Source organism: Prunus dulcis, chromosome 5, assembly GCF_902201215.1.
Source record: "Prunus dulcis chromosome 5, ALMONDv2, whole genome shotgun sequence".
Classification (NCBI taxonomy): domain Eukaryota; kingdom Viridiplantae; phylum Streptophyta; class Magnoliopsida; order Rosales; family Rosaceae; genus Prunus; species Prunus dulcis.
In genome coordinates, this window is record NC_047654.1 from 15,143,855 (window position 1) to 15,168,772 (window position 24,918).

General features: G+C 36.3%; 4 protein-coding genes and 2 long non-coding RNA genes across 10 annotated transcripts; all 6 read right to left on the reverse strand.

Annotated features, from left to right (window-relative positions):
* Positions 1–162: 162 nt before the first annotated feature.
* Positions 163–2,116, reverse strand: LOC117627369 (HVA22-like protein a). The gene is made up of 5 exons (XM_034359438.1): positions 1,862–2,116; positions 1,709–1,735; positions 1,455–1,577; positions 622–862; positions 163–393 (listed from the first exon to the last, which is right to left on the reverse strand). Exons 1-5 carry the CDS (start codon positions 1,921–1,923, stop codon positions 334–336), a joined length of 513 nt encoding a protein of 170 aa, XP_034215329.1. The 5' UTR covers positions 1,924–2,116; the 3' UTR covers positions 163–333.
* A 265-nt stretch (positions 2,117–2,381) lies between these two features.
* LOC117627909 (transcription factor bHLH47) lies at positions 2,382–5,282 on the reverse strand. 4 transcript variants are annotated; one of them, XM_034360220.1, is made up of 5 exons: positions 5,057–5,282; positions 4,461–4,567; positions 3,485–3,603; positions 3,252–3,379; positions 2,382–3,014 (listed from the first exon to the last, which is right to left on the reverse strand). In XM_034360220.1, exons 2-5 carry the CDS (start codon positions 4,523–4,525, stop codon positions 2,559–2,561), a joined length of 768 nt encoding a protein of 255 aa, XP_034216111.1. In that variant the 5' UTR covers positions 4,526–4,567; positions 5,057–5,282; the 3' UTR covers positions 2,382–2,558. The 4 variants fall into 4 exon arrangements, with proteins under 4 accessions (XP_034216111.1, XP_034216112.1, XP_034216110.1 ...); XM_034360221.1 differs by having other exon boundaries at positions 4,461–4,621; positions 5,052–5,282; XM_034360219.1 differs by having other exon boundaries at positions 5,052–5,281.
* A 1,696-nt stretch (positions 5,283–6,978) lies between these two features.
* Positions 6,979–7,492, reverse strand: LOC117627035. The gene is made up of 3 exons (XR_004585706.1): positions 7,434–7,492; positions 7,239–7,345; positions 6,979–7,090 (listed from the first exon to the last, which is right to left on the reverse strand). It is a non-coding gene; the product is annotated as an uncharacterized LOC117627035 (long non-coding RNA).
* Positions 7,493–9,906: 2,414 nt separating this feature from the next.
* Positions 9,907–10,750, reverse strand: LOC117628868. 2 transcript variants are annotated; one of them, XR_004586027.1, is made up of 3 exons: positions 10,442–10,563; positions 10,248–10,327; positions 9,907–10,110 (listed from the first exon to the last, which is right to left on the reverse strand). XR_004586027.1 is itself a non-coding variant. In XM_034361419.1 (3 exons), exons 1-3 carry the CDS (start codon positions 10,717–10,719, stop codon positions 9,913–9,915), a joined length of 582 nt encoding a protein of 193 aa, XP_034217310.1. In that variant the 5' UTR covers positions 10,720–10,750; the 3' UTR covers positions 9,907–9,912. The 2 variants fall into 2 exon arrangements, 1 of the variants encoding a protein (XP_034217310.1); XM_034361419.1 differs by having other exon boundaries at positions 10,248–10,353; positions 10,442–10,750.
* A 3,492-nt stretch (positions 10,751–14,242) lies between these two features.
* LOC117629115 lies at positions 14,243–16,561 on the reverse strand. The gene is made up of 5 exons (XM_034361622.1): positions 16,209–16,561; positions 15,477–15,992; positions 14,968–15,399; positions 14,775–14,880; positions 14,243–14,628 (listed from the first exon to the last, which is right to left on the reverse strand). Exons 1-5 carry the CDS (start codon positions 16,469–16,471, stop codon positions 14,452–14,454), a joined length of 1,494 nt encoding a protein of 497 aa, XP_034217513.1. The 5' UTR covers positions 16,472–16,561; the 3' UTR covers positions 14,243–14,451.
* A 2,555-nt stretch (positions 16,562–19,116) lies between these two features.
* LOC117628244 lies at positions 19,117–22,336 on the reverse strand. Its single transcript, XR_004585931.1, has 3 exons — positions 22,028–22,336; positions 21,386–21,492; positions 19,117–19,353 (listed from the first exon to the last, which is right to left on the reverse strand). It is a non-coding gene; the product is annotated as an uncharacterized LOC117628244 (long non-coding RNA).
* Positions 22,337–24,918: the final 2,582 nt, after the last annotated feature.

Here is a 24,918-nt window from a genome sequence, read left to right on the forward strand (position 1 = left end):
TTTTCATTTTGGCCCGGGGATTTCCAAAGTTACCATCCAAACATTTTCTAACAACGATTACCAAATAATTCAAACTCATAAAATCATAGTTAACGGGGAAAAAATGGAAAATATAACAAGTGGCTGCAAGAGGTAATCGTAAAATAAATAACCACAAAAACAAACGTGACCAAACCAGGATAATTACATATAATAAACCAGGAACATTCAGTATCCTTTACAACAACAAAAGATAGCATTAATAACTATCAGCTAAACACAACAGCCAACATCTTTTTCCCTATAACACCAAGGGACTGGATGGCAGTGAAACGTACTGCGACACTACAAGCCTCAATAATATCTAGATGCCTCATCATAGACGGATCCCCCGCTGCTCTGGTACTTATCAGCCTACAAAACACGAAAGGCTACGTTCAGCCAACTTGTGAAAAGCATGAGTTAAAATTATGTGCCTTGCAAATAGTTGAATGGGATACGCAATAAAAATGTACTTAGCCATCACCACTTGCAAATGCCACTTTCTTATTTTCTGTTGTCAATTTAGCTATCAAAAGGGATATGTAACATTATAAGCATATCACTACGAACGTTCATATATATTATGGTCAATAAGCATACCCTGTGAATGATCTGCTCAAAGGCTTCAGTCCCGTTCTCTGCAATGTACTTCTCTGCAGCAATTAGAATGTCATCTGGCTTACTCACATCCTTCTTCCTTGGAACATACCAAATGTTAACTCTCTGTGGGTTGAGAAAGAAAGGTCTGATATACTGTTCATAAACATATGCAGCACCACAGAAGTATGGGATGACCAACCAACAAGTAAGAATTAGCTTTGCGTATGACCAGATCGGAATCCTGTCAGAAAAGATTTAGAACATTACAGACACAAACTCAACTCAAAGGCAGCATGGTACATCATTTATGGATTATAACAGCCTGGGATTTATGAGAATCTAATGCAAGACTTTACAGCCCTGACAAAGATCAGTTTTTATACATCTTCCATTGATGCACCAATAAGATTTTGTTCTGTTCTAAACAGTAAACGTGTGGAAGAGATTATTATTAAAAAACAACAAGTTCATTATACAATTTGAAAGACTTTTCATGATAATTTCCCACCACAGTGGTGGTGGATTCCCCCTCCCCCCATGGAACCCAGGATCGAACCCCAGTGGGGTTTCTTTCGTCCAATGTAACCACAAAAAGAAATGCACATCAGCTGTGTATATGTTTATTTTTTCAAAGAGAGTTCAAGAATGGAAATACAGCGAAAAGAAAAGTTTAGACCAAAATTTAACTACAGAATCTTATACAATCAATCTACCTTTTCAGAGGTCTCAAATCTTAAGTAACGTGAAGAGCACATTCAATGCAGACCCAGATTATAAATAAGTGAAATAAATCACGAATAAAGGAGCTACATTTTAGAAACGAAAAGAATTACCACTCAATGGCTTTGGCAAAGGTGAGCTCAAACAAAGTAATCATAGAATACAGAATCCAATACGTGAGCCATTGGCGATCGTCAGCAGGAGACTGTGTCTCAATCGCCCTAATCGAGGCATATCTATCAACAAACCCAAAAATAGAATGCCCATTACAGAGAATTTCAAATTAAACACAGAAAAAAAAAGTTAAAAAAGAGAAAGAAGATCGAAAAGAAAGTGTGTGCAAGTTACAGTCTTTGAACCAACTTACAGTGGATAAACAAGGCTAACCACAGGCCTGCAAAGAAACAAAACCCCATCAATCAAATTGTCGAAAAAAGAAAAAGAATGTTTTTTTTCTTCTTCTGGGTTTTTGCGGTTGAGCAATTTTGGTAAAGTAAGTGAGAGAGTGAGAGTGGCCTACCCAGCAAGAACGTCGAAGTTCTTAAGAAGCACTTTGAGGAAGCTGCCGGCACCAGATCCCATCTTTGATTTCTCAATGTATGTTTCTATCACTCACTCTCTCAGTGATACAGAGCTCAAACTGAAGCTTCTAGAATAAGCTAGGGTTTTTCTCTGTCGGTTTCTCTGTCAGGTTCTGAAAGGGACAGAGTGAGAAAGTGAGGAGGAGCAGACGGGTGTGTTATAGCTTATAGCACTAACAAAGAATACCCGCGGTGGCAAAAAAAGAAAAAAAAGAAGAAGAAAATGTAAAAGCTACGTAGGGGAATTGTTGGGTGCTCGCTTCTCATGGAAAATTACTGTGGTCCTACAAATCCGAGGGCTAAGATTGAATCAAGAGTGCGTCCGACTTTTGACACGCGGGGTTTTCGTAAGGATTCTTAAGTGGTTGATAGATTGTCCATAAAGGACTCGATCCCCATGTAAAATTACAACATTGCCAAGTCTTCGGAACCATAAGACATTTGCTTGCAATTGAGATATATGTTGAAAAGAATGTGGACATTATCAAATTAAGATTAAGATCTGTATCATGCAAACTCAACTCACTTGTATTACATTAGTTCATTAAGAAATATACAAACTACCCAATATGGGCCATTCTCAAATAACCCAAGACAACGTGAAGCATTGCACATAAATCATTTCAATGACAGAGTCTACATGTTATCAGGGTCGGTTTCTCTGCTCCTGCAAATGTTGCTACTGTTACCAAGTTGTCGAGATTCTTTGCCCGCTGTTGGTTTCTCACCGAGAAGTTGGGACGGCCAAGAATCCACCGAGGTTGGATACCTAGCATGCGGTTTACTCACATGTGAGGTAGTGTTAGATGTGAGCTGGGCGGCATCCGGCAGCGGGTAGGATTGGAGATCAGGGCACAGGGGCATGACAAAGACGGCAGGTGCTTGCTGCAAACTGGGGTCTTGAGTGGGCAAACTGACGGAAGTTCCAGTAAAATGGGATGCCACTTCTGGTCTCAATTCTGCACAAGGGAGTGCTGCATTCAGGTCCGGTTTAGACTGGACCACCTTGTCTTCTATTTCACTGTGTAATTTCTCAATCTGAGTTTCTAAGGCAGAATTATCCTCTCTCAGCTCATTCTTCTCAATGGTCATCTGTTCAATTTTCAAAGAACTTGCATGAAAATATGATTGATTAAAAGAATGCACTACTAGATGTACAAGTTTCTTCTCAGCTCTAACAAAGACCAATGCATAAGGAATGATTCACACAAACCAGTATGGATTTAGCTAGATAGCTAAAGCATTGAGTACGCATATATTTTTTGAATCTTATACATATATGACAGTAGCAAAATATTTGGGGGCAAAGAAATCTGTAAAGTGCCTTACATAGCTGGATTCAGACAACAAGGATGCATTCTCCTTTTGTAAGTACTCAATCTGACCAATCAAGTCTTTTAGCAGTCGTGTAGCTTCACACAATATAGAGGCCTTTCCATTGTTCTGCTGATTTAATTCTGTGCAAGAGTTTCCTCAAATTAAGAATGACCCAGCATCATATTAAAAAATGATTACACGAAGAGCCATCATAGTGAACTTCTAACAAATAAAAGATTAGTTACCAAGAGCATCGGCCAGCTCAAGAAAAAGCTCGTTAAAATGCTCACGCTTCTGTTTCTCCCTCTCAGCCTTGTGGATTCTCTTAGGAATTTTCCCCTGAATCTTTTTTCCAGAACAAGCGCTGCACATCAAACAGCTTTGTAAACATCTAGCCAAGAAATCAGAGTGGTTTTTCATCCTAATAACACAGTCATGTTAAGCCACTTGGATGAGTTACATCCATTATTCTAAATGACTTTTGGAAGATCCTCTAAAATCTTTTATAACGCATGAAGCAGTATGAAGTTCAAAATAAATAAAGTACAAGTGGCATTTAAAAATAAAAACAGTATTACCACATCAGAAAGAGATTTATCTGAAAGAAATCAGCTTTATCAACAGGGAATCAAATTCTTTGTTCATAATAGGGCCTAAGTGAGCACTTCTGTCAAGATATCCCACCTTATTTGAATCCTCTAATCAGTTAGAAAGGCTATCTGTCAAAAACGAATCATAGGTATTCTTTCCTTCACATGAATACCATAAACTTTCTCTGAGCAAATTCTATTCCAAAATGTATCCATCACTAGTTGCAGCTATATTTCTATTAAAGCTAATTCAAAATCGCCAAATTACATATTTAGTGGGCAGCACATCCAACATTCCCCGAAGTTAAGTAGATTTTGACAGGGACGAAACTTATACTGGTTCCACATCATAATGTGTGTACCCTACCCTGTATCTTTTTCATCAATCCTTCAGAAACCCCATTTCTAAATTTTCAATTTGCAACTCCTTTTCAAAATGTTACACTATTTTGCATCATCAAGTTTCTAACTAAACTAGGACAAGCTTTACCATTCTTAAGTACACAAGAACACTTCCAGCCTTTAATTAATATGCCAAGCGTTAGAATATCCAATCCAGATCATAGAAAGTTTCTAGCACTCATAACAACGCTTATCCGCTCATGTGAAAATTAAGATCTGAACAACTTACCCGCGCACTGAGGCCTCCGTTACATTAGCCTTGTCAGCCGCCGGAACAGGATCCTGTGAACCCATGATCCGATAACCGTCTCTATGAACTGAATAGGGCCTTATATCCTACAATAAGAAGCAATACCAAATTCAGGCATTCTTGAATTTTGTCAGATGATCCTACAAACAACAGTAGGCAACCATATTTATCGTTATTGGGCCTGAATTTTGCACTTTATATATAGATATTGAATTTTAAAATGAAACCCTAGTTTGCTTTCCTACAAATGATTGTTCTACCTCATTGCTAAGTAAACAAAAACCCTTAATCAACTGAACCGCAAAAATATTACAATTAATAAATTGAAATGATAGCTTTTAATCCATCTTGTAGAAAATGATACTTGAACTACGGAAAATTCGGAATTAGACATCAATTTAACCCCAATCCAGAAAAAAGATTTGTACTGTTTAGAAAGAAACAAAAAGCCATAATTACAGAGACCCTAGATCAGAACAAAGAAACCATTTTGTGGAGAAGAAAGAAGAATAAACCCAGAGGAAATGCACAATTAGATTGAGAAAATGAAAAATTTACTGAATCACCTACCTCACCTGCAGTTGTAAATGCTGGGCAGAACCAATGGGTCTTGGATTAAGAGAAATTCAATAGATTTCGAAGAAAAATAACAAAGGATTTGGTTGAAATTTGGGGGTATATATTTACACAGAAAAATGTCATTGACTAACGAGGTAAGGTAACTGTACGCTTGGCATTTAGGAGGAAGGGAGGAAGACAGAGAGTGTGGCGGGAGAAAACGAGGCAGAGGAGGGCGTGTGGTGAGCGCTTGCCTTTTTGGTGCGCAATGAACCCTGCCACGTGATCTTCCTTGTGTTTTTTTTTTTTTTTCATAACTTACGTTGTATTATTATATTACAATCTCCATTTCTTGGACTATACGAGTTTAAGAGATTGTGATTATCTATCATTGGATATTAATTCAATAGTTTAAAAAAGTTTCTTAAAATGAGTGCAATAGTGAGTGAATCATTAAATTTACATCTAACATTGAGTGACCACAAATCTCTTGAACTCATGTAGTCCAAGAGATTATGCTAGTGGTGAATTGAAATTTTGTTGTTGTTGTTGGAGTGGTGAATTGATTTTAGAAATTATATCAGCCCCTTCCCTTTTTTTTTTTTTTTTTTTTCAATGAAAATAAAAATTAAAGAAACAGTGATAGGATTATTACCAAATCTGTTTATTTTCTTATTAAGTTTTGTTTTTCTTTTTCATATAAACTGGTTCCTTAGGAGGGAAACGAATAAACGGTATCATAATGTGAGATTATACTTGTGAACTTTTTATAATGTCAATTTCTTGAGTAGCCAAGATATGAAACCTGTGCATACACCTTCATTCTTCTACAAAATCCAATCTATTCGGGTTTGTGGGGGATCGCGGTGGATTCCTAGATCAATTAATTTTCGTATTGCCTCTCCCATGCAACAAGGGCAAGAAGATTTAAAGATCAGTGAGCTTATTCTTGAGAGTGGTACACCATGCTGGAATGTCTCATAATTCCATTTTTTTGGCATGGATGTGGATGAAAATTTGAAAATCCCGTTGAGTTTTTGTCTCCCGGCAGATCTCGTTTGGCATTATGATAAGAGGTCATTTTACAGATAGAGAAGTGCTTACCATGTTGCAATGGGCTTGGAATTGGAGGGGCAAGGATTGGCAACAACTTCAGTGAGTGAAGATGCTTCAGTTTGGAAGGTGTGTGGTGCGGGCTTTTTCCGGCTAAAGCTAAATTATTTTTGTGGAGAATGCTGCATAATATATTACCAAGTCCCATTGCTGCTGCTAAGTTAAGAAGATGAAGGGCCCCATGGTTGGGATTGCAGGCATACACCGTGAGACTACTGATGTGTAGCAGACGAAGCTCATTCGCTATAGATTTCGTCAAATTAGGATGTGGTTGCACTACCATAGGGTTTAAGTTATAGATTTCGTCAATTTTATGCATAATTCAGTCTCTAGAAATTCTTTTTGCCGGATGTCAATCCTTGACACAAAATCCGAAAATTAACAGAAGTTTTGCTGTCATCTTTTCTGGTTAACGGTAATTCAAGCCGTGTCTTCCACTAAAGACAGACCAATGATGGCTTCAAAGGAATTATTTTCCTCAGGTAATGCGTACCATTATTCAGTATAGAACAAACAGAAACCACATGATCAAGATCCCAAACCTTCTAAAACCAGTAACCAATATATATTGCCTGTACTGGAAACGAAATTGAACTCTACATTCATCAGTTTGTGCAAGCAACAAACTGAACCATTATATAGTAAACAAGCAACATTAATTCCTCTGGTTGTTATACATTGTGTAACAAAAACCAAAAATAGCAATATCAAGTATGAGCTAAAGATAACAGCCAATAAGGGCCTAGATGGCAGTAAAATGCCTCTGGTTGTGATCATCAATGGCTCTGCTCCTCAGGTACTTACATTACCGCTTGTTTTCTACTACCTGTAATCCCTCCTTCCAAAAGATTTTTCTGTTTTGTCTTTTTTTCTGGTTGGCTTTTTTTCCTGTTGAATGGAGGCTTTTTCTGGCTGTCTAGCAGTTATTTCCTGCTTGGCTTCTTCCTACAAAATCCAATTATATATATTATGATAAATTAGACCCAAAGGTTAATAAAAACACTTATAGACATGCAAACAATTGAGTCTCTTGATTCATGATCATTTAATAAATAAAAAGATTTCATGTAAATGCATTCCTGTTACCTCCCACATAAAAGAACTCTCATCCAGAGTAGATTTCATCTTCTTGTTTTGGCTGCTTCATGCTAGTTGCACTCTCTCTTTCTACGGGTTCATAATCCTCACACTCTCTAAGTGTCATAATCATCATAAACAACAAAATCCAACGTAAAAATTAATGTTATTGACGAAAACACGAGTAATGTGAAGAAAATTTACGGAGTAAAGCCGAACGTAAGCATGAACCAATTACCGGCCTCGATATCCACAGGAAGAACAATTGAATGTAAGATCTCGATCATATGTCTTGTTCCTTCTCGGACAATTTGAAACGTGGTGATACAAAGATGTTGAACCTCATCACATTCTACGTTAGTGCTAGTCTTAACATGAACTAAGTCTTGATTCCCCAAATGAACCAAATAGTCAGTCACAAATTCACCAAATTGCACTGGGGGATCTGCAATCTCAAGGCTGTTCAATTTATACAGTTGCACTAGTGAATATGCAATATCACCGTCATCATTTACCTTCCTCTTCAAGGAGTATGCTATAATCTCGTCCACCTTAAACATATTAAGGCATAGATAGTCTTGCCTACAACCACGGCCCTACCGCGGAAAGGAATATAAGTGTTAGTTTGCACTCGTTTCCAATTCTTTGTCCCCACGTGAAAAGCAACGACATCCAGGTTTCGGTGTCTGTCACACAATGTATACAAAATAAGGCCGTAACAAACGGCATAACCAGTTACCTTCATAATGTATTCATAAGAAAATGGAAACAAAGGCAGTCACACCCAATCCTTCTTATAAGGATTGTATTTCCCAAAACTTAGACTCTGACTTCGTCCCTTGGCTTCAAGAAAATGAAGTGTGCCATATGCCGACACAACTGTTCCACGCGGCTTAAACTGTTCGGTAGAAGATGTGAAGGAATCTAATTTCCTGGTTTTCATATTAAAGATAGACCCTTTGAATGAACTAAGGTCAGGTTTATCCCAATCCTCGTCTGTAAATACATATAGTTCGGAGCGGTCAAAAATCCTTGCACCCCGAACGTTAAAATCACTGAATGTGGCTACAGGTTTAGGTGCTCCTGCTCCGCCCATATCATCCACTTCTCCTCCGAATTTGAATTTAACTTCATATATGGCACTGGTGTATTTGTCCCCATCGAAAGTTACCATTAAAAACATAGATCTGTCTTGGCCCCCCTGATTTACCGTCATCCCCTCCATGGGCAAGCTGGACAAGGAAGAAAGAGATACATAAAACAATTCAAGTTAACTTTTCAAACAACTATCTATACCTAGAGAGAATTAATAAATGAAGCAATGTCAAAGCTACACCATCTACTTTAATAAGCATATAAACATAGCAAGGTCAAAATTATATATATACACACACAAACAAACAACAATGCGAATGAGAAACAAAAATTAAGAAGATGAAATCCACTAGTAAGTAAGGCATGCACTGACCTTGGGTAAGGATGAACAGCCCCATGTTTGAGACTGCCAGCCCTACTGAAGCGAAGCTCGTCCCATATTAATTTCTTCAAATGGACCAGTTGGATTTGGTGGGACAAAAGCGTGGCTAGAGATTTCTCCATCTATGACATCTTGCCCGGTTCACCATGAGAATTCTCCATTTCCCATATCTCGCCAAGTTCGCCCAAAGATTTCTCCATCTCCGATACCTTGCGCAGAGATTTCTTGATCTTCGATGTGTCCTGGCGTGAAGCCATCGTCAAGGTATGGTCTTGACCCGACGTGAGCTCAACTGCAGCGGCCATGATATTGGAATGCTAAACTGAGGCAAAAGAGAATTTAGAGTTTGGGGATGCTGCGGCAGAAGGGAGTTTTATTATGGTTGGTTGTGGGTATGAAATATATTATGCTGAGGCTTGGAATTTACTCAAGAGACCAATATACTTCATTAATCGGTAAAGAATACGAATTGCAAAGCATGTATTTTTATAATGACCTAATTAATCTTGCTGGAAACAGGAAAAATTTCCCGTTTTAAAATTCCAAGTGTTACCTGTTTGTTTATTTTTACCTTTTTTAATGATTTTTTTGGGTTTGCTGGTGAGATTGGGTTTTAGGGCCAACTGAGGAAGTGGTTTAGTTCAAAGCCCTATATAATGTAACTTCTTCTTTGATTTTATTGCTTCACTCTCTTTAATCAAAGGTGCTGGTGGACTGAATCTCTCTTTAATCAAAGGTTACCTCATGCTTTCTCAGTTATATTTTAGTTTTTCTTTTCTTTTCTTTTGAACATTGTAGTAGTATTGTTTGTTCTTACAAGTATACTGTATATTTTGGATGATTTTGTTCTCTTCGTTCTTTATCAGCATACTTATGTTGACGTGGAATTTTTAAAGCCTTTCTCTTTTTGATGTTCTTATTTTAATCTCTCATTGACAGTGTGAGTCTTTTCAAAATTTTTTTTGCAAGATGTTGATGTTTGTTTGGTGTCATGTAATGACACTCTTTCTGCACAAATATTTTCTTTTTCCAAAAATAAGACTAACGCTGAAAGTAATTTTTGGGGTATTACTTTTCATATGACTAAATCCAAAAATTAGTTGTGAATAATGCTGCCAGTAGCGGGCCTTTTAATATAAAATTAACCTTGCTTTTATGTTAAAACAACATTTCACAATTTTAATAATATCTCTTTCCCCTATAACACTAAATATGGCAGTAAAATGCCTCAATAATAATACCCTGCTCCAGGTACTTAATAATAACAGATTGTTTTCTACTGCCTCTACCTTCCATCCGCTTTTTCTTTTTCTCTTTTTGTCTTCTGTTTTTGTTTATTCCGTTTGCATCTTTCGGGTTGGCTTTTTCATGCTGCATTGAGGCTATTTCCAGCTTGGCTTCTTCCTACAAAATCCAATTATATATTATGAGAAATTAGACCCAAAGACTAATAAAAACACTTATAGATGCAAAAAATTGAGTCTCTTGATTCATGGTCATTAAATGAATAAAAAGACTTCATGTAAACACATTCCTTTTACCTCCCACATAAAAGAACTCTCATCCAAAGGGATTTCATCTTCTTGTTTTGGCTGCTCCATGCTTGCTGCAGTCTCCCCTTCTATGGGTTCATAATCCGCAAATTCTCTAATAGTCATATTTATCATAAACAACAAAATCTAACTTACAAATTAATGTTATTGATGAATACACGAGAAATGCGAAGAAAACTTACAGAGCAAAGCCGAACATAAGTGTGAACCAACTATTGGCCTCAATATCCACAGGAAGGACTGTTGAATGTAATGTCTCAATCACATGTCTACTTTCTTCTTGAACAATTTGAAACTTGGTGATACAAAGATGTTGAACCTCATCACATTCTTGGTTAGTGGCAGTCTTAACATGAACGAAATCTTGGTTCCCCAGATGAACCAAATAGTCACTCACAAGTTCATCAAATTGCAAAGGCGGATCTGCAATCTCAAGGCCGTTCAATTTAGATAGTTGCATTAGTGAAAATGTAATATCACCTTCATCAACTACCTTCCACCTCAAGGAGTATGCTATAATCTCCTCCACACTAAAATGATTTAAGGCATATATAGTGTCGCCTACAACCACGGCCCTCCCTCGGAAATGAGTATAAGTGTCTACTTTCACTCGTTTCCAATTATTTCTAGCCACGTGAAAAGCAACAACATCCAAGTTTTGTTGCATGTCAGACAACGTATACAAAATAACGCCATAACAGACGGCATAACCAGTTACGCTCATGATAAATGGATAACAAAATGGAAACAAAGGTAGTCGCACCCAATCCTTCTTATCAGGATTGTATTTCCCAAAACCTAGGCTCCGACTTCTTTCGAAGGGAAATTTGGATCCAAGAAAATAAAGTGTGCCATATGCCGACACAAATGTTCCACACGGTTTAAACTGTACGTTAGAAGGTGGGAAGGGATCTAATTTCCTAGTTTTCGTATGAAAGATATGCCCTGCAAATGACCTAACACAAGGTTTATCCCGGCCCTCTTGTGTAAATACATAAAGTTGGTCGTGATCGAAAATTCTTGCACCCTGAACGTTAAAACCACTGAATGTGGCTACACGTTTAGTTGCTCCTCCTCTGCCCAAATCATTAACTTCTCCTCCAAATTTGAATTTAACTTCATATATGGCACCGGTGTATTCACCCCTAACAAAATTTACCATTAAAAACACATATCTATCTTCCCCTTGATTTACCGTCATCCCCTCCATGGGCAAGCTGGATAGAGAAGAGAGAGAGAGAGATATATATATATATATATATATATATATATATACAAGTCAAGTTAATCTTTCCAAACAACTACCTACCTAGAGAGAATTAATGAATGAAGCAAGGTCAAAAAATTTATTCTAGAAAAAAAAAAAACAGCAATGCAAATCAAGAACATCAACAATTTTACAGAAAAACAAAAATTAAGAAGATGAAATCCCCTAGTAATCCATGCACTGACCTTGGGTACGGATGAACGGCCCCACTGCCGGCCCTACTGGGGTGTAGTAGGCGAAGCTCCTTCAATATTAATTTCTTCAAATCGAGCAGTTGGATTTGCTTGCCCAAAATCGGGGCTAGATAGTTCTCGTTCTCCCTGATAATTCTCCATCTCCCATATCCGGCCTAGTTCGCCCAGAGACCTCTCCATCTCCCATATCTTCCGTAGAGATTTCTTGATCTTCGATGTCTTGGCAAGGAGCTCATCCTGGGGTGAAGCCATCGTCAAGGCATGGTCTTGACCCGAGGTGAGCTCAATGGCAGCGGCCATGATATTGGAATGCAAAATTGAGGCAAAAGGGAATTTAGGGCTTGGGGATGCTGCGGCAGAAGGGAGTCTTAAAATTCCTAGTGTTACCTGTTTGTTTATTTGTTACCCTTTTTATGATTTTTTTAGGGTTTATTGGTGAGATTGGGTTTTAGGGCCAATTGAGGAAGTGGTTTAGTTCAAAGCCCTATATAATTGACCCTTCTTCTTTGATTTTATTGCTTCACTCTCGTTAATCAAAGGTGCTGGTGGACTGGATCTCTCTCTGACTCCATCTTTGTTGCTTCATTGTCCAAGATAATCAAAGGTTACCTCATGCTTTCTCAGTTATATTTTAGTTTTTATTTTCTTTTCTTTTGAACATTGTAGTAGTATTGTTTCTATTTGGTTAGAGTTGTGCATCTCAGTTTTCTTAGGATGTACACTGCTGTTTTTTATTTTATTTTTTTAACTGTACTCTTCTTTTTGAGCTCAAGTGTTTTCTAAGGATACTGTTTGTTCTTACGTAGTATACTTTTTGCAAGATGTTGAATGATTTGGAAGGCTAAAGTGCATTGCAATGTGTACTTTGTTTGCTGGCTAATTAAAAGTTGCTGGAGAAGATGCAATGTGTTTTATTAAATGTTAGTTTGTTTCTATCTTTTCTTGCAGATTACTTTAATTGCTAAGAATTCTTTTCAGTAAAATGGATGACCAGAGAGAGTTTTCGGTCTTTGTTCGATGGTTGCATGGTGAAAATAATTTAAATGACAAGGTTATTGGTTCTAGGCTTTCCTTGTTTAAAAAATGCTATCTACCTATATATATATATATATATAGCAAAAGGCAGAGAATGATGAAACATTCAAAATACCAGAAAATACCTTTGGTTAATTGAAACATTAAGAATTGAAATTATTAATTAAATGAGGATAATATGGTAAATTCACATTTTTTTCATGTTAAAAAAATTAATTCTAAAAATAAAATAAAAAGTAAAAAAGAAAATCAGAAAACCAATTGATACATGTTCACGCATGTGCCAAAGAGCTTGTTAATAGACTGGAAACTCTGACAAGGAACTTCTTTTGCGGACTTCTACTAAAATTCCGCCTATTGCATGGAATACTATTTACAACCAAAAGACCTTATGAGTATCTTCCATAGCTAATAATGCTTGGTTGGCTTGGATTAAGAAAACTACAATTGGTTAATAATGCTTCCCTAGCTAAATTGGGATGGAAAATTATTCTTCTTTTTATAAAGCAATTTATAAAGCAATTGCAAAACCCAATTATATTTGCGAGTCTGGATAAGCATTTTAAAATTTCAACCTATTTTATTTCAGGAAATGAGATGGATAGTTGGGAATGGTCATATTATTAAATTTTGGAATTTCAATTGGGTCTTGTTAAATGAACTCTAAAATTAACTGAATACACCCTATGATTTAAGTATATCCTAATATTTAAATTAAAATGTAAAATTAACTAAGTACACCCTATTTTAACTACCAAAAATACTCCTATTTTGAGGGTGAGACCTCTTCCTTCTTTAGTCTCTGTTGTAGTTGGTTTCTAACCTCTTCAATCGTGTATGCAGTTGGTTTCTACCAAAAATACCCCTCATATTTTCTGGTTAACGGTAATTCAAGCCGTGTCTTCCACTAAAGACAGACCAATGATGGCTTCAAAGGAATTCTTTTCCTCAGGTAATACATGCCATTATTCAGTATATATAAAGGAAACAATTTAAATTTCTATTAACATTCAGACTATTTCCTTTTCATGTGTATCTATATATATAAAGCAAAAGACAGAGAATGGTGAAACATTCAAAATACCAGAAAATGTTATTGGTTAATGCAAACATTAAGAATTAAAATTAGTAATTAAATGAGGATAATATGGTAAAATTCACACATTTTCATATTTAAAAAATTAAAAGTAAAAGAAAAATTAGATAATTGATCATATTTTTATGGAACACAACTACCCATTATCATTTTTAATTCTAAAAAAAAAAATTATAAATTTATAAAAAAAGGCCTCTTGCAAGCACGGAAGCACATCCGAAGAGGCTAGTTAATTACTGAAATAAACAGAATTTTAGCTAACAAATGCTAATTAAGGCATTAGTAGTCTAAGTGAGAAGACGGTGAAGCAAGATAGAACCAACAGAAACCACATGATCAAGATTCCAAACCTTCTAAAACCAATAACTAATATATATTGCCTGTACTGGAAACGAAATTGAACTCTACATTCATCAGTTTGTGCAGCAACAAACTGAACCATGATAATTATATATAGCAAACAAGGATCATTAATTCAATATCCTTAACAAAAATAAAATATAGCAATATCAACAGTGAACAAAAGATGGCAGTAAAATGCCTCAATAATATCTAATCAAAGACGTACGGATTCCCAGCTCTGCTCCTCAAGTCCTTACATTACAGGTTGTTTTCTACTACCTGTAATCCCACTTTCTTTTTTTTGGTTACATGTAATCCCTCCTTCCATCCGCTTTTTCTTTTTCTTTTGTTTTTAATTATTCCGCTTGCATTCTTGGGTTTTGTCTGGTTTGCTTTTTCATGATGCATGAAGGCTACTTCATGTTTGGCTTCTTCCTGCAAAACCCAATTATATTATGTGAGAAACTAGATCCAAATGCTAATAAAAACACTTATACACATGCAAACAATTGGGTCTCTTGATTCATGGTTATTAAACAAAGAAAAAAAAAATCAATTTCATGTAAACAAATTTCTTTTACCTCATGCATCAAAGAATTCTCATCCAAAGTGGTGTCATCTTCTTGTTTTGGCTGCTTCATGCTTGCTGCACTATTACTTTCTTCGGGTTCATAATCCCCGCATTCCCTGAGAGTCGTAATCATTGTAAACAATAAAATCCAATGTACGGATTAATGTTATGATGAAAACACGAGAAATGTGAAGAAAACTTACGGAGTAAAGCCGAGCGTAAGCATGAACCAATTACGGACATCGATTTTCACACGAAGAACAGTTGAATGCAAGGTCTCGATCATTCCTTGAACAATTTGAAACGTGGTGATACAAAGATGTTGAAGCTCATCACATTCTTCGTTAGTACCAGTCTTAACATGAACGAAGTCTTGGTTCCCAAGATGAACCAAATAGTCAGTCACAAGACCATCAAATTGCAAAGGCGGATCAGCAATGTCAAGGCCGTTCAATTTAAATTGTTGGACTAGTGAATATGCAATATCACCGTCGTCAACTACCTTCCTCCTCAAGGAGTACGCTATAATCTCATCCGTCCTAAAATAATTTAAGGCATATATAGTCTCACCTACAACCACGGCTCTCCCTTGGAACGGAGTACAAGTGCCAATTTCAACTCGTTTCCAATTCTTTCTACCCAAGTGAAACGCAACGACATCAAAGTTTCCATGCAAGTCAGACAATGTATACAAAATAACGCCATAACCAACGCAAAACCAGTTGCCTCCATAGTAAACTTATAAGAAAATGGAAACGAAGGCATTTGCACCCAATCCTTCTTATCAGGGTTATATTTCGCAAAGAATAAGCCTGAACCTTGTACAAATTCCGTTTCGGTTTCAAGAAAATAAAGTGTGCCATATGCCGACACAACTGTTCCATGCTGCTTAAACTGTACGGTAGAAGGTGTTAAGCGATCTAATGCCCTAGTTTTCGTATCAAAGATATACCCTCCAAATGAATCAACGCAAGGTTTATCCCAACCCTCCTCTGAAAACACATATAGTTGGGAGCGGTCGAAAAGCCTTGCACCCAAATGGGTAGAACCACTGAACTTGGCTACACGTGCTACTCGTGCACCCATATCATCAACTTCTCCTCCAAATTTGAATTTAACTTCATAGATGGCATCAGTGTATTTGCCCCTAGTGAAAGTTACCATTAAAAACAAAGATCTATCTTCCCCCTGATTTACCGTCGTTGATGCATTCTCAACCATGGGCAAGCTGGACAGAGAAGAGAGATATACAAAACAAGTCAAATTAATCTTTCCAAACAACTTCCAGACCTAGAGAGAATTAACGACTGAAGCCAAAGCTACACAATCTACATAGCAAGGTAAACATTTTATATTATATAACATGTATAAAAAAAAAACCAGCGATGCAAATGGGAAACAAAAATTAAGAAGATGAAATCTACATAGTAAGCCATGCACTGACCCATGTTTGTGACTGTCGGCCTTACTGCGGCGTAGTAGGCGAAGCTCCTTCGAAATTAATTTCTTCAAATCGATCAGTTGGATTTTCTGGGCCAAAAGCGCGGCTAGATATTTCTCGTTCTCCCCCAGTTCGCGCAGAGACTTCTCCATCGCCCATATCTTGCGCAGAGATTTCTTGATCTTCGATGTCTTGGCAAGGAGCTCGTCTTGGCATGAAGCCATCGTCAAGGCATGATCTTGACCCGAGGTGAGCTCAGCGGCCATGATATTGCAATGCTAAATTGAGGCAAAAGGGAATTTAGGGTTGGTTGTGGGTATGAAATATAATCTAAAGCGTGGAATTAATTCAATTGATCAAAATGCTTTCCATTCATCCGTAAAGTCATGTATTCATATAATGACCTAATTAATCTTGATAGGAGCAGGAAACTTTTTTTAAAAGATTATTTTTATTTTAAGGAAGAATCAGGAAACTTTTATTAATATTATTTTAATCAAGGAAGAAACAGGAACCTTTTTATTGTTGATCAAATAAAACGCAGGAAACTTTTTTTTTGGTTGAGTGAAAACAGGGAACTTATAATTGTTTTTGAATATGCGTATGGTATTTATATGTACGACTTACTTTTCTATTTGGTTTCCCGTTTTAAAATTCCTAGTGTTACCTGTTTGTTTATTTGTTACCCTTTTTATGATTTTTTTTGGGGTTTACTGGTGAGATTGGGTTTTAGGGCCAATTGAGGAAGTCGTTTAGTTCAAAGCCCTATATAATTGACCTTCTTATTTGATTTTATTGCTTCACTCTCGTTAATCAAAGGTGCTGGTGGACTGGATCTCTCTTTGACACCATCGTTTTTGCTTCATTGTCCCAGATAATCAAAGGTTAGCTCATCTCATGCTTTCTCAGTTATATTTTAGTTTTTGTTTTCTTTTCTTTTGAACATTGTAGTAGTATTTTTTCTATTTGGTTAGAGTTGTGCATCTCAGTTTTCTTAGGATGTACACTGCTGCTTTTTTTATTTTTTATTTTTTATTTTTTTTATTTTAACCTTACTCTTCTTTTTGAGCTCAATGTGTTTTTCTAAGGATACTGTTTGCAATGTGTACCTTGCTTGCTGGCTAATTAAAAGTTGCTGGAGAAGCTGCAATGTGTTTTATTAAATGTTTCTTTGTTTCTATCTTTTCTTGCAGATTACTTTCCTTGCTAAGAATTCTTTTCGGTAAAATGGATTACCTGAGAGAGTTACCTGACTTTATTCAACGGTTGCTGCTTCGTGGCAATAATTCACAGGACATGGTCATTGGTTCTGGGCTTTGTTGTTACAGTTTCAAGTTGAATAATAGAATTTCTCAAGAATTGTATGAGGGGAGTTTGTTTATATCTTCTGATCTTCGCGGGGAACTGATAGATGTGGTGTTTGTAAAAGTTGCTCGACAAGAAGATGCAATAAAAATATTTCGAAATACTGCTGCAGCTAATGATGGTGTTGTTTTGAAGCCGTGGAGGTATTGGTTCTCCGGAGAAAAGGAGTTTTGCAACTTGCCTAAGGATGCAGAGTTGAGGAAGGGAATCTGGACTCTATGTTATGATCATTTCGAACACAATCTTAAAGATTGGACGAATTTGGTGAAGGGAAATGTTGGTTATTATGATAAGCTTAAACTACCTATCAAAATTGGCAATGGTTGTCGTCTTAAGGAATTTTGGCGTGATTCTATAAGGTATTTGGTTAGATTTTGTAAAAATTATTGGTCATAGTTTTGTTTTAATTGTATTTGACGTAAATTCTTTGTACTGTTTGTAGGAAGTTGATTAAGGGTATTGGTCGTATACATTCTAAGGGGTTATATCATGGTGGGTTGGGTTTGGAGAGTAATTATGTATTTATTGACAAATGTCTGAAGGTAATTAACATTGAGGGAGATTTGTATGAGTATGAATTTGAGGACGGCCGTGAGTGGCAAAAGAAAGCAGATATTACGGACCTTTTAGGGATGTTGGACAACTGGTTCGAATCGATACTAGCGGGGGGCAAAAGAAGTTGGCTGGAATGTCAACACTTCTTTGATTTTGTCAACCGTGCTAAGAGAAAGAAGTTGGAGTGAGTTGTCTATCTCTTTTATTTTATTTATTTATTTATTTTCACTTCATTTCTTTCTTATAGGATATTGTTCTTTTTGTCTTTTCAGCTATGATAAATTTGTGAAAAAAGTGGTGGGTCATCCGTTTTTGTTAGAAGCTGATAAAAGGATGCGTCTCTTTGATCACTATGAAACTATGAGGAGTGGTCGAAATGGTCAACAAGTCAAATTCGCGTTGGCAAGACCCGCTTTTGACAATTTCAAATCCTGGAACTCTACTTCAACCCTTAATAACATGGATAAATTTATGTTGGGTGTTTATAACCATAGAAACTCCTCCCCATCAAGAAAACAAAAGAAATCCGTCGTCATCAAAAATATAAAATCCCGTATAAAACCACGTGTAAATTACACTGGGGATGTGGAGGATCTTCTTAGATACCTTAGGAATCTGTATCATCATTATCATCAACATGGTTTGGCTCCTGGTTCTATGGAGGATGTGGATCGTGGTGTTACAACTCATTTTCGTGGGTTTTTGGAGCTGCTTTACATGCATTTAGAACTCTACTAGTGTTATTTTATTTTGTATATCAAAGATTTTATGGCTTTATTTTATTTTGTATATCAAAGATTTCATGGCATCAGTAGATTAAAGATTTGAATATTAAAACAAGTACATGCGCTACATATTTCTTTCCTGCAGTTACAAAGTTAACTACTACCAATAATTTATTCATGCAATTACAAAGTTAACTACAACAGCAAAATGAAAAATTCACGCTAAAATTTTATGAATCAATTTTGAAAAAGAACCATACTGCTCCTTTGATCACATTCAATGCAAACCCATATATAAATAAGTGAAATAAAACATAGGAACTACATTTTGAAAAAGAAAAAGAATTACCACTCAATGGCTTTGGCAATGGTTATCAGTTCAAACAGTGTAATCAGAGCAAATTAAATCCAATAAGTAAGCCATTCGTGGTGATCGTCAGCAGGAGACTCTGCCAGCAGAATTATCCTCCTCTCTGATCTCATTCTTCTCATGCATGGGTCATCTGTTGACTTTTCAAACAACTTGCATGAAAATATGATTCATTAAAAAGATGCATAAGCATAAGGAATGATCCAAAACTAACCACTAGGGTTTTAGCTAAATAGCTACAGAATCAAGTATATTTTTTGAATCTTCTACACAAATGCCTTATACATTTGGGGGCAAAGAAATTTGTAAAGTGCCTTATACATAGCTAGATTCAGACAACAGGGGATGCATTCTCCTTTCGTAAGTACTGAATCTGACCAAGCAAGTACTTTTAACAGTCGAGTAGCTTCACACAACATATAGAGGCCTTTCAATTGTTCAGCTGATTTAGTTCTGTGCAAGGGTCATCTCAAATTAAGAATGACCCACCATCATATCTGTTGAAAAACTAATGCTCATTTGTTCTACAAAGTTCTAGAAAAGTCAAGAGCTCACAAAAAGAAGTTGCATGGCGGCAAAACTAAATGAATATGGTAGAATATTCTAGAAAAAGTGACAAGTGAATGGCTAAAGTATCGCAGCGGAAGAAATCTCTAGAGCAAGACTACAAACACGTGGTTGGGAGAAAGTGCCCAAGTCGGTGGACCAAGGCTAAGTTGGCAAACAATCATCTATAAATAGGCATGCAATCTACAATGAAATGTGGAGTGAACAAATAAACTCCCAATCTATGCGGGAGCCAAGAGCTACCCAAACTAAGCCATGTTGAGGAGGCCAATAAGCCTATATAAGCAATAAAGAAGGCCAATAAGTCAATAAGCTATGAAGAAGGCCAATTAGCTTACACCTATGTACTATTCTCCTCCAATGTAATAAAATCACTTTATTTCAACTATTGCCTATTGTCCTAAACCCTTTCACCACATAAACCAACAATGGTATCATAGCAACACCACTCACAATCACCCTACAATCTAACAAGCGGTATCAGAGCGTCACAAACGCTCATCACACACTTTCTAAAATTCCAACAATATCAAAAATTGATTACATTAAGAGAGACATGGTGAACTTCTCATAAATAAAAGGCAACTTACTGAGAGCATCAGCCAGCTCAAGAAAAAGCTCGCTAAAATGCTCACGCTTATATTTCTCACTCCCTCAACCTTGTGGATTCTCTAACTAATTTTTCTAGGACAAGCCCTGCACATCAAACAGCTTTCTAAACATCCATCCAAGAAATCTGAGTGATTTTTCATCCTAAAATAAACACTCATGTTAAGCCACTTGGATGTGGTACATCATTATTCTAAATGACTTCACACAATTTGATGATGAGCCACAGGAAATTCCGTTGGAAGACCCTCTAAAATCTTTTATAAAGCATGAGCAGTATGAAGTTCAAAATCAATAAAGTACAGGTGGCTTTTTTTAAAATTTTTTTAAAAACAGTATTACCACATGAGAACAACATTTATCTGAAATAAATCAGCTTTATCAACAGTGAATCAAATTCTTTGTTCATAATAGATCTTAAATGAACACTTCTGTCAAGATTTGCACCTAATTTTGAATCCCCTAACCAGTTAGAAAGGCTACCTGTCAACACTACTATTAACCTTGATAATGCAAGTCTATCAATCATAGGTTCCTTCACATAGATACCATAAACTTTGTCTGAGTAAATTCTATTCCAAGAAGTATCCATCACTAGTTACATCTATTTTCTAATTCAGGATCGGCCGAAACAAATTACTAGTGGGCAGCACATCCAACATTCCCCAAAGTTCAGTAGAATTCGACAGGGACAAAACTTATACTGGTTCCACAACATAACGTATGTACCCTGCATCTTTTTCATCATTCCTTCAGAAACCCCATTTCTAAATTTTCAATTTGCAACTCCTTTTCCAGATCTTACCCTATTTTGCATCATCAAGCTTCTAAAGTAGGACAAGCTTTACTGTTCCAAAGTACACATGAACACCCAGCCTTTAGTTATAATATGCCAAGCATTACAACATCCAATCCAGATAATAGAAAGTTTCTAGCACTCACAACAACGCTTATGAGCTCATGTCAAAATTAAGATCTGAACAACTTACCCGCGCACTGAGGCCTCCGTTACATTAGCCTTGTCAGCCACCAGAACAGGATCCTGTGAACCCATGATCCGAAAATAGTCTCTATGAACTGAATAGGGCCTTGTATCCTATAAAAAGAAGAAATAACAAATTCAGACATTCTTGAATCTTGTCAGATGATCCTCCAAAGAACAGCAGGCAGCCATATTTATCGTTATTGGGCCTGAATTTTTGCACTGTAAATATAGATATATATGCTCTATTTAACATAACTTTCAAGTACAGAATTGAATTTTAAAAGGAAACCCTAGTGGTTAGTTTTCTTTCCCACAAATGATTGTTCTACCTCATTGCTCAGTAAACAAAAACCCTTAACCAACTGAACCCAAAAAATATCACAATTAATAAAATGAAATGATAGCTTTTAACCCTTCTTGTAGAAAATAATACTTGAACTACGAAAAAGTCGGAATTAGACATCAAATCAACTCCAATCCAGAAAAAAGAAGAAAGATTTTTACTGTTTAGAAAGAAACAAAAAGCCATTATTCCAGAGACCCTATATCAGAACAAAGAAACCATTTTGTGGAGAAGAAAGAAGAAAACACCCAGAGGAAATGCATGATTAGATTGAGAAAATGTAAAATCTACTGATACACCTACCTGCAGAAGGAAATGCTGCCCAGAACAAATGGGTCTTGGATTGAGAGAAATTCAATATATTTCGAAGAAAAATAACAAAGGATTTCGTGGAAATTTGGGACACATAAAAATGTCATTGAGTAATGGGGTAAGGTAACTGTACGCTTGGCATTTAGGAGGAGGGGAGGAAGACAGAGAGGATGGCGGGAGAAAACGAGGCAGAGGAGGGCGACTGGTGAGCGCTCGCCTTTTTGGTGCGCAAAGAACCCGGCCACGTGACTCATCACGTGACCTTCCTTGGTTTGTTTGTTTGTTTGTTTGTTTGTTTTTTTTTTTTTGTTGTTGTTGTTGTTGTTGTTGTTGTTGTTGTGTGTGGGTACATTTCATGCTAGCAGTCCCGATCTCTTGGACCGCAGGAGTCAAAGAGATTGTGGTCACCCACCGTTGGATATTAATCCAATGGTTCAAAATGATATATATAAATGTAATATGACATAAATGATTATTACTCGATTCAAGTTAACCGTTGAATTTACATCCAACAGTGAGTGACCATAAATCTCTTGGACTACAGGGGTCCAAGAGATCAGGACAGTTCATGCTAGTAGCGAATTGATCATATATATATATATATATATATATATACATACAGTTCCGATCTTTTAGACTACAGGATTTCAAGAGATTGTGGCCACCCACCGTTGGATATTAATCAAACGGTTCAAAAAAGTTTCTTAAAATGAGTGTAAGAGTGAGTAAACCGTTGACTTTAAATCTCTTGGACCCCTGTAGTCCAAGAGATCAGGACTGTATATATATATATATATATATATATATATTTGCACATCTTTTTTTTTCAAAGAAAGAAAACATTAAGGCAATAGTGATAGGTTTAGCACATCTGTTTAGTTTTCCTATTAATCATGTTTTTTTTTTTGGCTCATTACCATGTCTTATTTTGCACTCGCTTTATGAATGCTTAGTTTGAAAAGAAAATAGTTTTGAACTAAAATGAAAAGAAAATAGAATTGGAGAGATCAAATGAGATGTATCACTTAATCAAAAAAAAGAGATGTATCATATAACTTCATGCCCTCGAGCTTGTTGGAACTTAAACCAAGCCTAGTTTAAGCCCAAGTCCACTTTAATATTTTTAATTATTGTTGTAAAATCTATAATCTTAATAAGTTACTTTTGGGTTCTCAAGGAGATAAATTGTCACGACAGGACCCGTCCTGACAAGACTCGACCCAAATTTCACTTTGGAATCCGAGCCGAATCCTATGCGTGTCTGACACTTGGCGAGTGCAGGGCACAAATGACCTATCTACCCTTCAATTCAAAATTCAATTTATTTCAAGTTTGACTTCTGCCGAAAATTCGGCAGAGTCTCCTTTGTAAATTGAACATTTCCCAAAATTTATACCTGTCAATAAACACTTATATACTCCAAGCATTCATCATGTATCGATTTATATTCAAGAAATCAAGCATCAAATCATTCTGCCTTCAGGGCTTAGTAAATCAAGTAAATCATTCTATCAACTGGAACTGATTCTAACTTTTAGAACAACTTGAACACAATAACAGATTCAAAATAATTTAACTGAACCATTTCTCAATCTTTTTGCCTCGCGGCTGCGCCTAGTAATTCTAGGCTGCCTACGTACCCTCAACCAGGGATCAAGCCACACGTAGTTCTTCTATTCCTGTTCCAAGCTTCCTGGCATTACTCACATGGCAATAACTATATTTAAATGAAGAAATAAAAGCATTTAGATTCAAGTAATCACTCTTGGAAAGCCATAACTATTAATTCCTCGTGACACCATTGGTGACACGTCCTGCCTTGTAATCCTCGCTAGACTCACCGGTCAACCTAATCTACAATCCTCGCTCCCACGGTCTGTATATCTCTAAGACTCGTGGGGCAAAGTATGCTAAAAATACTTGAGCAATTTAATACTATATCCAATAAAAAAAAGATAAAGACAAACAACTTTAATAAAATAAAATAAGATAAATTAAAGCAAAATAGATTAAAATAAAATAAACAAGCCTCAAATACCCTTGTACTCAAGCCTAGAAACTTACGTAAAGTTCACAAATATATATTTATATATACATATATGTATATATCCGTCTTTCTCTTGTGAAACAATGTATCGATTAAGAAAATAATAGTGACCGTATAAAACCTTCAATTTTAATTTAAAAATCTCTTAAAGCTTAAATACTCTCAACCTACGCGTACCCCCATTCCTGATCCGTCAAATCCTTTAATACTGTCATTTTCATCCTTGCAGGTCTCGGAAACATAAAGTTAACCGAGCCGCATTCCTTGCAGGTCTTAGAGATAACACTTCAATCTGAGCCGTAATCCTCGCAGGTCTCGGAGATACCACTTCAATCCGAGCCGCATTCCTCGCAGGTCTCGGAGATACTGCTTCAACCGTGCCGCATTCCTTGCAGGTCTCACTTCATATCAAACCCGAAAATCGCACAATATGCGAGATCCGTTCGGGGTTCAAACGTTGTCCAAATTGAGATCCGTTCGGCGAAGTTCGTAAGCCTTATATAAATATTATAAAAATAATATTCCATTCCTTAATTCAATTTTTCTAAATATTTATTCATAGTATAGAAAATAAACTCTCAAGCATATATTCCATCAAGACCCAAAAATAATTCAAATCAAAATCAAAATTTGTTTACACATAATTTCTATAAATAATAAATTCCACAATTAAAATAATAGACTTTCATAACCAACCCGCTATCACCCAATCCATATGCTTTAATCATAATCATCGTAATATTAAATAATGATAAATAATAACTCTTAGAGATCCCATGCTCATTCATTCCATAACTTCAATTATCAAACTAATATCCAAGAATTTCATATGATG